The 11,761-nt window shown below is 37.5% G+C and overlaps 1 protein-coding gene across 7 annotated transcripts in view; it reads left to right on the top strand.

The window, feature by feature from the left end:
- The window catches only part of AFDN (afadin, adherens junction formation factor), a 133,106-nt gene that overhangs the window by 71,785 nt on the left and 49,560 nt on the right, over positions 1-11,761 (top strand). For 4 of the 7 annotated variants that reach the window (XM_059835838.1, XM_059835836.1, XM_059835833.1 and 1 more), the window contains 4 exons: positions 4,009-4,154; positions 6,424-6,518; positions 9,280-9,545; positions 10,054-10,197. In XM_059835838.1, coding sequence (XP_059691821.1) covers positions 4,009-4,154; positions 6,424-6,518; positions 9,280-9,545; positions 10,054-10,197 — 651 coding nt within the window. Of the gene's footprint in view, positions 1-3,248; positions 3,270-4,008; positions 4,155-6,423; positions 6,519-9,279; positions 9,546-10,053; positions 10,198-11,761 lie in introns of all 7 variants that reach the window. The other 3 variants (XM_059835835.1, XM_059835832.1, XM_059835834.1) reach the window with 1 other exon arrangement.

Raw genomic sequence — 11,761 nt, 5'->3', positions numbered from 1 at the left:
ACTTCTTGAACTAAGCCCACACAATTGCTTTACAAAGAGAAATGCAAGTCCTCAAACATTCCAATATTTTATCTGATGCTATTGCTATTACATGTGCAAGACTTCCACAGAAGCACAGGGGGAGTTCCATTTTGTGTAGGAATGCAGGATAAGATCCACTGGGTTGCCTGTGCAATTAGACAATACCCTGCATTGTGTAACTGTTGATAAAATGTAATGGTCATTTCCTGAGAACGGAGTGCTAGTTCAGGTATCCTTCCTAACTAGTTAATTATTGTAACTTCTTTGTCTGCAGGTTTTTCTTAGAGGAAAAATTTAAAATGTATTTCTATATTTATTAAAACACACATGTTCATTGCGAAAAGTACTGCCATAATAGCCTGTATACAGCAAGGACCCTGCTGCACTAGGCACTGTACAAGTATAACAAACGAATCAGTCCTGCTTTAGAGAATTTACGATGCAAGTTTTACACAACAGGTTGATTAAGGGAAAAGAGGAAAGTAAATAATGCCACAAGAGAGTGGCATGAAGGTCACAGCAAACCAAAACTGTTCAGCTTTTGTTCAGGTTTTGGAAAGATTTAGTGTAATTTTCAGTAGGGAGAATGTTAGAATTAGACAGTTCTGTAAACAGTTACAACAGGCTCCCACCTTTCACAAGAGAGAATGGGAGAAAATGCCAGTGTTGAAGGCACTTCACAGTAAAAAAACAGAGACTAGCCTTTCATGTATGTTCTGAAGCTGATGGGTGGTTGAAAGGTGGTTTGAATATGAAGTGAAGAACTAGTACATTGTGTTGAGGCTTGATGCTGTGGTAAATGAATATTTGATAAAATTGAAATGGTATCAAAAGTTTAATATTCAGCTATAGAAAACGATCAGGCTGTGGAAGAGTGATTTTGCTCAAGTCAGAGGGGAGACTGGCAATAGTGCAGAACGTGAAATGCAAAGAGCCTAAACATAAGCAATTTAGTTGGGCAAATGGAAAGTAAACAATTAAAGGATAGGCTTTGAATATAATCCAGAAGCTACAGGGCTGAATCAAAGAAAGTGACTTAGTTTATATAACTAATGTAAACTAGTAACAATGACCCCAAAAAGATTTGGGGTTAAAGGGATGGGTACAGTGGGAAAGCAAAGATAAAGCTCTGCATTTTCTTTGTGTTGAACTAAAATGGATAACCATGTAGCTGCTAGAAGATACTAAAGAGGCAGGCTCAAACATCAGTTTTCACAAAAGAAAACAGATAAAAGCTAGAAAACAGATTATCTCTGAAAATATTAATTTACAGCACTGGGAAGGATTTCCCAAAACAAGTTCAGCCTTGTGGCTGTGGCAAGCAAGCATATTTTATATAATCTTGCTAATCGTATCATGAAAGTGTTAAAGCCCGGTGTTCGTCTGGACTGTCCTTTTTGAAAGGCCATTTCTACAGCCTTGCATCTCTATAGCTGCAAGCTGGTCTCCAACTTAAAGTTTAGGGAAGGTGTCAACAAGGAAGTGGTAATTGCATTTGTGGTTTGTGAAAGATGTTACCTAGTTGCAAAAAAATAAACTGGAGAGGGTTGGAGATAGAAGAAATTCCTCCCAAGTTTCTTCAAAATGTCATGCTGAAGAAGCTGGAGGAAAGGGGGAGAATTACAAATGTGGTGAAAGAGTAGAACTTCAGTGAATTTGAAGGCTAATGGCTTGGAGACAAAGAAATGCATTGATTTCTAAAGCTTGATGAGGAAAATGTCATTAACTTGGACCTATGTTAGTGGAGTATAAACAGCAATAGCTAAGCTAAGTCAAATTACTTCATCTAGGCTGTAGAATGAATGTTTATATTGATGGTTGCCTCAGTTAAATTACCATGTAATAACTCGCTGTATCACAATAGCTTTTTTTGTATATTTTGACTGTAAAGCACATATGCACTGAAAGAGGTCTGAGGGTGTGAAAGACAGAGAAGACAGATGGGAGGCAAGGGGAGAGAAGCACCCAGAACAGAAGTAGAGGGAAGGTGCACAAACTCTTGTTCTGTACTGGGAGTAACATAAGTTGTTTAGATCCTGATTTTGCCTCTCTAGATCATAAGGAGACTTGATAGCTTTCTGAAATTACTCAAGGAGTACTTGCTAACAAATTATGTTTGACTTTCTGTAGTCTTTGCATTAGTGTATGTAAATAGTATAGAAGACTTCATATGGGATAGGGGTAAAATTGGAGAGAACTATGAGAAGGCTCAGTGCTTTCAATAAGAATCTAGGAATAAAAACTTAATTCATACAAAAAAAAGTCAATTTTTTTATATCCTCATTTTTTTCCAAATACTTCTGTGGCATTTCTGATCCTCTGCAAATTTCAACATTTGTTTGTAGAAGGAGTATCTCCTTTCCTTCTGTGCCAACACATCTTCAGTCAGTTCAGAGTGCCTTTGTTGGAAAGGGGGAAGAAACAAAAAAGCAGTGGCAATTTGGTTTTTTTGAGCTCTAATTAAAATTACGATGGTAACGGCAAATAACACCTCAAATTTTGCACTTAAGCTCACTGTGTTGCAGATGGGGGAGAGTGATCTGAATAGAAAGCCAAAAGAATTGAGAGTTCAGTTTTAAATAATCAGACAAATGTATCTGGTGTGGTTTTCTTGTTTGCTTAACTCAGTGTAGCTTTTATGTACCAGCATTTAAGAAGCTTAGTGTGGTATTTCATTTGACTCTCTTTTGTTGTTTAAAACAGTTTTTTTGTTCTTTAATTGAAAAGCCATGTATTAAATCTGTCCTAGGTGTTTTACGTTTTTTTGTTTGCTTGTGGTTTTTTTTTCTGGTGGGGATTTTCAGTCCCCCTTTGTGTTTGTTTATACATTGTCTTCACCTCAGTGGCATGGGCATATAGCTCTCTGGATCTGTTACTTAGATGGCTAGTTACCCCGTTGCCCGCAAAAAGTTCTGTGGGGTTTCTGTGGTGCACTGAGTATGAAATAACCAACTAGTCTGGGATGTCAACTAGTGTAGGGCATTCCTTGAATTAATTGTGACCTGCGCACTTCAGTTCTTAGCTGTTGTGCTACTAGTCCTGTTAAAATAATTACTTTTTTAGAAGGGGCTCAGTTGCAGCGTAGCTACTGATCAATGCATCTGTGTATAACTGTGAACATAAGTGTTGTACCTTCATATTTAGTGTTTGATTTCTAAAGCTGTCATGATTGTTCACAAGTTTCTTTCTTCTATTCTGTTTGATTTCCTTCGTCCGTTTTTCTCCAGGAGGTAGACCAGGTTGATCAGGTAGGATATATTGCTGGGAACTGATCCTAGCTATGTTGGCTTAGCTCAGTTTCTCATGCTGCTTCCATATCAAAATACAATACTCAAACAGCTGGACTTGAACAGTTCATAACACTCATTCAGCAACTGGAACATGCAGTACTAAAATCCTTTTTTGACTTTGCAACTTTTATGGCATTCCATAATTTCTGCTTAACGCACTTCAATGTGAATATGAAATGACCAAAGTTCTTTTTCTTCCCTTTATTTTCTTTTTTTGTTGTTTGTGGTTCCTATTCTTTGGATTTCATCTGAGGTTGCCTGGCCTGGCATTTGTGGTCGGGAGATGGTGAGATAGATCAGTACACGATACTGAATCACCTGGTATCAAAACCAGTGAGCGCAGTATCAGGGTGGCAGTGGGCAGTAGTGAATATGCGCTTAAAAGTGCACAGATTACCAGATACTGCATTCCGCTAAGCTCTTAGCCCTATATAACTAGATGCTTATGCCGTGGCTTTATTGATATGGCTATTGGCAATTTAACAGAATTTTGTATGTTCAGTGAAAGTGTTAAAATTGAACTTACCAGTTACAGCAATTGCAATATTACATATAAACACTTTGCAAATATCTGGTATCTGAGACATGTTTGGTGAAATGGGAAACGGTACTGGTCTATCTTTTGGAGACTTTAAGATTCCGTGCTTTATCAGAAAACTGTTTCCGTATATTATTTCTTGCTTCTTTCTACTTACAGAAACAGAAGAATATTGCTGGAGCCCTTGCCTTTTGGATGGCAAATGCATCTGAATTACTGAATTTCATAAAGCAAGACCGAGATCTTAGCCGAATTACTGTGGATGCACAAGATGTTTTGGCACACTTGGTTCAAATGGCATTCAAGTAAGACTGTCAAACTTCTGTTTCACTTGACATATTCTATACTACTGTAGTTCTTAGAATAACTTCTCATTTAGTTCCATTAGCACTGGAACAGACTGCCCAGGGAAGTGGTGGAGTCACCATCACTGGAGGTGTTTAAAGAACATGTGGACGTGGCATTGTGGGACGTGGTTTAGTGGTGGTGTTAGTTGATAGTTGGACTCAATGATCTTGCAGGTCTTTTCCAAGCGTAGTGATTCTTTGATTTCTGTGATTTTTGCCAAATTTTAGGTATAGCAATAACGTCTTTTGTGTATTGTTAAATATCTGAAAGGAGGACTTACAAGAGGCTAGACTTCTTTAGACAGGTGTATTGTTATGAATATGGATCACTGGGCTATGCAAGGAGTGTCATCTGTTAGCTGTTCTTGTGATGGTTGAGGCTGCCAATGAAAATTTTAGGGAAATGTTACTTAAATTTAGTTTGTTGATTGCTTTCTCGAAATTTAAGGCTTTTATGGAGATGTGAGGAAAGGTTATTTCTGCTGTTAATATATAAAAACAGAAGCTTAAATATTTATGGGTCTCTAAAGTAATGAACCTTCTAATTATATTCATAATCTATTCCTTTCATAATTCACATAAATAGAAATTTGCAGAGAGGGTTTTTTTTGCACAGTTTTTTCTTAAAAATGTAAAGACAGGTTTTGGCTTGGGGTAAAATCAACCTATGCTAGTCAGCTCAGGCAATTACAATGCTGATGAAAAGAAAAATTGAATGAAATATCCAATGGGAAGGGAAGTCCTCTGAGAAAGTCCTCTGAGGAAAGGGAAGTCCTTGAACAAACATAAGAACATTGAGCACAGTGCTAAGCAACAAGAAAGGCTTAATTATTGAACAAGTATTTCTCAGCAGATTTATGTCCCTGAAACTAACGTTTAGAGAAGTCCCAGTGTACTTTGGGTGGCTTATACCCAACCTTCTCCCACTTGTAGGATATTTATTTTAAATACAGTCTTTTCATACTTCTGTAGTGGCACGGAATATAATTTTTCTTCTTTTTATGCCATGACAGGATTGGGAGACCTAACCATGGTTTAACTGTTTAGCTTTAAGGGGGACTGTATTGCTCTAAAGACCAATGTGTAGTATGTGAATGTGGTATGTGAAACCTTATCATTACTTTCTGAACTTGTGAAAGGTGTTGGAGAAGCACCAAACCACTTTGTGTGTATTCCCACAGATATTTTTTTTTCTCTGTTGGTGAATTATGGGCAAATAGGGTATAGCAGGTAGCTATTTTGACAAAGTCTTTCAATTTTTATAGCACCTCTAAATTACTAACTGTTAATGAAGCTGTGCCTTTTTGCCACAGATTGGTGTTTTGGGTTGGTGTCTCTTTGCTACTTCAGTTCGCTAGATAGTCGTTGAAGACAGAATATTTCTGTGGCTAGGAAGGAACAGCGCTGTATTTTTCCCTGTGCATGATGATGCATGATGAGGCTGGATGCGAAAGGGTATTTCTGAATTTTGGCTGTGTGTGAGTTCTCCGCTAAGTACGTTGTAACATGGAAGATTTCAAATGGATGTATTAGACTTTTTGGAGAACAGAACTGGAATATATATTTAAAAGGCAAATAAAAAAGCACAACAGAAGCATGAAAAGAAAGAAATCTCCTGTGAAAATGTTATTTGATAGTAACAACTGGCATACATCAGAACTGGTTGAAATTGCTATGGCTTTTGTTTTCTAGCAATTGAGGGTATTTCATTAAAAATGTTACCAGTGAAACAGAAAGGGGAGTTGTAGAAAGCCATGAAATATTTTCCTTTATATATGTGATTAAAATTTGATTCCCTTTTAGTTTCAGTTCTCAACAGAAAATGTATAAATGAATTATGGAAAACAGTGTTAAAGAAAATGTTTAATTATTAGAAGAGAAAGAATACTAAAACAGACTTTTACAGAACCGAAGTTTGGCCTGACAGCATCTCTTCATGTAGCATATGACCTTCGCTTAGAAGTGTGTTAGCGATACTGCATTTAAGTGGCTGTGTTTGTTCCCTGACAACCTAATTCTTTTTCTAGTGTTTCCAGGAAAAGTCTGGGACAACTGGTCTCTCTGTCCTTTTGAAAAGTATTATTTGGTTCCCTATAGTCACATACATAACACTGCGATTTCGGGAATCTTGTAATTTGATAGATCTCTCTTCTTTAGAAGCATTCGTAATGAACACATACAGGATTTTAAAATATCTTTTTTTTTTTTTTTCCCCCCTCCCTTCCAGGTACCTGGTTCACTGTCTACAATCAGAGCTTAATAACTACATGCCAGCATTCCTTGATGATCCAGAGGAAAATAATCCTCAGAGGCCTAAAATAGGTTAGACTACTTGATCTTTTCTTGTGTCTTCTAAACCATACAATTAATTAATAATAGAATTTTTCTTAACAGTGATATGACATTTACAAGTTGCCCTAACCCCTGAGAATTGTATGGATCAATTTTGTATGGATGATAAGAAAGGACAGTAGTGACAATCAAATGATCTATATTGGGTTTAAAAATCATGGAATAATTTAGTTTGTAGGGGAGCCTCTAGATGTCATCTAATCCAGTGCCTTGCTCAAGGCAGGTGCAACTGGTTCAGGTTGTTCAGAGTATTGTCCAGTCGAGTTTTGAATCTGCACTGAGGGATGGAGATACCACATCTCTGAGTAACCTGTTCCAACGTTTGACCACCCTCATGGTGAAAATACTTTTCCTATATCTAATTAGAATTTCCCATGTTGCAATTTTTGTGTTCTTTTGTCTGTTGAATGAACTAAATCCACTTCTGTGTCCTTCTTTTATATCCTTTTCTCCAGCCCCCTAATCAGCTGGGTGTCCACTAAATCCACTTCTGTGTCCTTCTTTTATATCCTTTTCTCCAGCCCCCTAATCAGCTGGGTGTCTCTCTGCTGAATTTGCTCCATTAAATAGGTATCTTCCTGGTGCTGAGGAGTCTAAAACTGGATGCTGTGCTCCAGATGCAGTCTCACAAATGCTGAATACATAGGAGGGATTGCTTCCCTCCCTTCTACTAGCTTCACTGATGCTTACTTAACAACTTAGTATGCAGCTGGGTACCTTTCAAGCAAGGACATGCTACTTAATCACATTCAACCTGATGTTTACCAGGATCTCTACACCATTTTTGGCAGGGCTGCTTTCTATCCAGATGGCACCCAGCCTATACTGTTGCATAGACTTATTCCTTCCCAGATGCAGGACTTGGCAGTTGCCTTTGAACTTCGTGGAGTCCCTGTCAGCCCATTTCTCCAGCCTATTGAGGCCCTTCTGAAAAATACTGCTTCCCTTCAGTGTATCAATATTTCCTCCCAGCTTGGTATCATCTGTGAATTTGTGGAGAATGCACTCCATCCAGTTGCTCAGGTCATTAATAAAGTCGTTAAACAGTATCAGTCTCAGCCACAATCCATGAGGGAAGCCACTAATAGCTGACTGTCAGCTGGACTTCGTATCCACAAATCCACCAAGTCTGGTGGTCCAGCCAAATCTCTGCCTACATTATCATCTGCTTATCCAGTCTTTATCTCAGCAATTTCTCTATAAGGATGCTATGGGAGAATCTGACAAAGTACCTCCCAGGTAGCAAGGTTAAGCTGACTGGCCTTGTAGATTCCTGCCAAGGATCCCTCCCATGATACTTTTAAATATGAACGTGCTTTGCAGCAATGGCCAGCTTTCCTGGGCTGTTCCTGTCCACGAGAGCATTCTGGTCATGTGTCCTATCCCACTATGTCTGTAGTCCCGGCTCAGTGACTGTGCACAGAATTCTAATGCCTCTTGTCTTCCATGCTGAACACATTCATGCACAGGCCCCTGAGATAGGACCCCCGCTGTGCTTTTCATGGAGAAAGTGTGAAAGCCTCCTACATTATGTAGCCTGATGACTAAAGAAGAAAGTGGAAAATATAAAAAATATTAAAGTTTTAAGGGATTAACTGGGCATAAAAGGTTAGGAAGAGTTAAGAAAATGGTGACATTCTGAATAATTGAAGCAAAGATGATCTGCAGAGCTATTAGGTACAGTCATTCTGTTCAACTACAAAGAGTATTTATACAAAATTGATATATACTTCCTGGTCTTTTGAGCATTAAGCTTGCTGCAACTGCTTTTTGCCTGTGTTGGACATTGAAGGAAGATGATAAAGAAGTACTGTTTTGGTTTTAGTGCCTTGTACTGTAAGAGAGAGAACTTTCTGTGACACAAACCCTGAAAAAGTAGCAAACTGACATTGGACTAAATGCAGATGATATTCATTATTTCTGTGATTTTTTTTTTTTGAGCTGCTTTCTAGATTTCTGTCTTAGAACATACAGATAATTTTTTTCAGTCGCAATCGTGTTTCAATGCTAAAGACATTAATTTGGTAGTTTCTTCAATAGAAATTTCAGAAGAAAGTATTGCCTTAAAAGAAGGCTTGGAGATAAATGTTCTGTTTGCATTAATATATTCCACCAGGGAGCATATAAGGATGTTTGCTCTTGCTGAAGCTAACAGGAGGTCCTTATTGCTTCTTAGGTAATATTGCAGTGAACTAATAGGCAAAAAGAAATTTGAATTAAAATTTTACACTGATGTGTAAACAGGAGGTGTGTTCTGCAGTTTAAGTACATCATGCAATGCACATAGTTTCTGCTGAAACTTTTGAATAAAGTTTGATATTTAACTGCAAGGAGCTATGGAATAATTGCAATATGCATTTGAAACAGTAGAATATAAAGTTTTTAACTTGTTATTACAAATAACAGAAAAATTAGTTTACTCAAGTGAGGACATGATTTAAGTGTCAGATGTAACCAATGATACACTTGTATACTAAGTATTTCCCCAAAATAATTTATTTTCATTTCAAGAGTTAAAAAACATGCTTCAGCTATCGATTTAATGTTGCTCCATCTTGAAAACCATGAAGCAGTGAATTTATTTGTGAAAGTCTGTGTAACTTAAATGCATGTAGGTTCTACCTAGCATTCACCAACCTGGGTTACGTGTCTCTGTATTATTATTTATGGCCTAAACTGGTTGTACATTGCAGTATGTGAATGTGATTTACTTTTTGTTTTATCTCTGTAGATGATGTGCTGCATACATTGACTGGAGCTATGTCCCTGTTGCGACGATGTAGAGTAAATGCTGCTCTGACTATACAGCTCTTCTCCCAGCTGTTTCATTTTATCAACATGTGGCTTTTTAACAGATTAGTTACGGCCCCAGATTCAGGGTTATGTTCACATTATTGGGGAGCTATTGTTCGTCAACAGCTGGGCCATATTGAAGCCTGGGCAGAAAAACAGGGTTTAGAATTGGCTGCTGATTGCCACCTGAGCAGAATAGTGCAGGTGAGTGTGTGTATTTCTGATTAACAATTCTCCCATAATTGTGTATTCAAAGAGAATATTTGTATATTCTTTGTTCCTAGAGAATAGCATGTGGACAAATGTAGTTTGTGTGAATCAGTCCTGGAACATTGAGGTAGCATGCAAAAACACAAAATATGTTTTCAACGTCATTAATATTTAAGTTACAAATTAAATTAATAATTAGTGATTTTTAGCCAACATGCTGTTCAATTTCTGTTTAAAAGACTGATCTATAACTATGCTGAACAGAGACAAGAAGAGTAGCTGAAAAATCAATATGCCTCATCTATGATAGATTTAGTATTAATTCACCTTGTAGGTACAGGAGATATATTTAGTGGCTGTTTTGGGGATATTTATGTTGCTTCTGTAACAAATCTGGCTTCTTGCTTTGTCTTTTCCTACCTCCCATCTAAAGAAAACTCAGGAACAAGGCTTCATTCTGGTTTGGATTTGTCTCCTGTGACTTTTTTTTTTCCTCTCCTAGGCAACCACATTGCTTACCATGGACAAATATTCACATGCAGATGTTCCAAATATTAACAGTACTTGCTTTAAGCTGAATTCTCTGCAGCTACAAGCTTTGTTGCAGAATTATCACTGTGCTCCAGATGAACCGCTCATCCCAACAGTAAGTCTTTTCTATCACTTTACCATGCTGTTTAACATACCTGAGGAATATAGATTTAAAACACTGGCTGAAAATAGCTATCTTATTATTGATTGGTTTGGAATTGTTATGAGAAGAGTTGGAGTGGGCAATCTGGTCTCCATACAATAAGAGGTGTCAGTGGTATCAGCCTGCTTCTGGCCACCAACTTTGGTGGGTGTACTTCACCACAGCTTGCGCAGGGTATTACCAAAATGTCTCTTACACCGAGTTAGACTGTAAGGTAACACTGCATGTTGAACATACTCAGAGAGGTGTCACTGCACCTTACACCGTTTGAGGATGAAATCCAGTAAGGCAGTAGAGGACAGGTGTGCAGAGCACTCCCAAAAGCTAGTTCTCTGTATAACCACAGGAACAAAGATTGAAATTTTGACTATGGAAATGAAGTGACAGAAGCAGGAACACTAAGCTTTGTTCTGTGTCAGATGTAAAAATCCATGTATCTTGAACCCCCTCATACAAGCAGCAGGCAGATTATCTTTTGATGGACAGATTGATACATGGAACATGTGTGTAGATACATATATATATATGTATGTTGTTTTCAGAACTGGTTTTTATCTTGATATTTAAGACATAACTGACTATTCTAACTTTTATGCATGGGAAACATCTTTTTGGCAAAAGCCAAAAGATGTTTTGTGTTCCTTGCAGAATTGTAGTCATGTGGATGAAAACTCTTAAGGTAAACCCTGATTACAGGATAGTTGATTGATCTCAAAAACCTTAAAAGGTGAAGATAATCTAATATTTATATAACTGAATGCATTGTCTACAAAGTCTATTTTTTACTAACTTTGGATCCATCTGTTTTTTAAATCAAAGGTACTGATACAGTGGTTTTAAAGACGTTAAGGGGACTTTTTGGCTACCAACCCAAAAAGTCTTTTGCTGAAGAACAAAGCTTGTATTTCTTGTTTACACATAAGTAGAATTCCACAGTTCATTGTTCTTTAGGGACCTCCAAGAAATATAGTGCTAGATTTGACAGGTCTTCTTTGTGTCACAGGGAGGATTACAAACAATATGGCTAGTTTGTCCTGTTGCGGCAAAGTGGTATTTGGGACTTCCTTGCTCATTGCTATGAAAAAGACTTGTACACACAAACTCTCACTTATTGTTGCCAAATCTGAAAAATTTCAGGGCTTGGAATTTGTTCAAAGGAATATAAGTGTATTTATGTCTACATACTTCAGTTTGACTTAATTCTTTTAAAAATTAGCACCTTTTATGGTAAAAAGGCCCTTGTCAAAGAGGATTTCTAAAGACAGGCTGGATTTATCTGACTTCCTCCTGGAAATTTCCTGAAACTGAACATTCAGCTGAGAATACTTACATTGTTTTGTCTCAACCGTGTTCTGCATTGTGCTCCAGTAATAAAATTGTTGTATCAAGTTTACAGATTCTGAGTTGCACATTACTGTACCTGGGGTGAGATTAAGACCAAACCATTAAGCTGGTCTTGGGAGCCAAGTAGAAACTGTAAAGAGACTGGAAATCACATCTGAATCTTTGGTAAATC

Source organism: Gavia stellata, chromosome 2 (assembly GCF_030936135.1).
Source record: "Gavia stellata isolate bGavSte3 chromosome 2, bGavSte3.hap2, whole genome shotgun sequence".
Taxonomy (NCBI): Eukaryota; Metazoa; Chordata; class Aves; order Gaviiformes; family Gaviidae; genus Gavia; species Gavia stellata.
The sequence above is the reverse complement of the archived record's forward strand: the minus strand, read 5'-3'. Positions and strand labels throughout refer to the sequence as shown.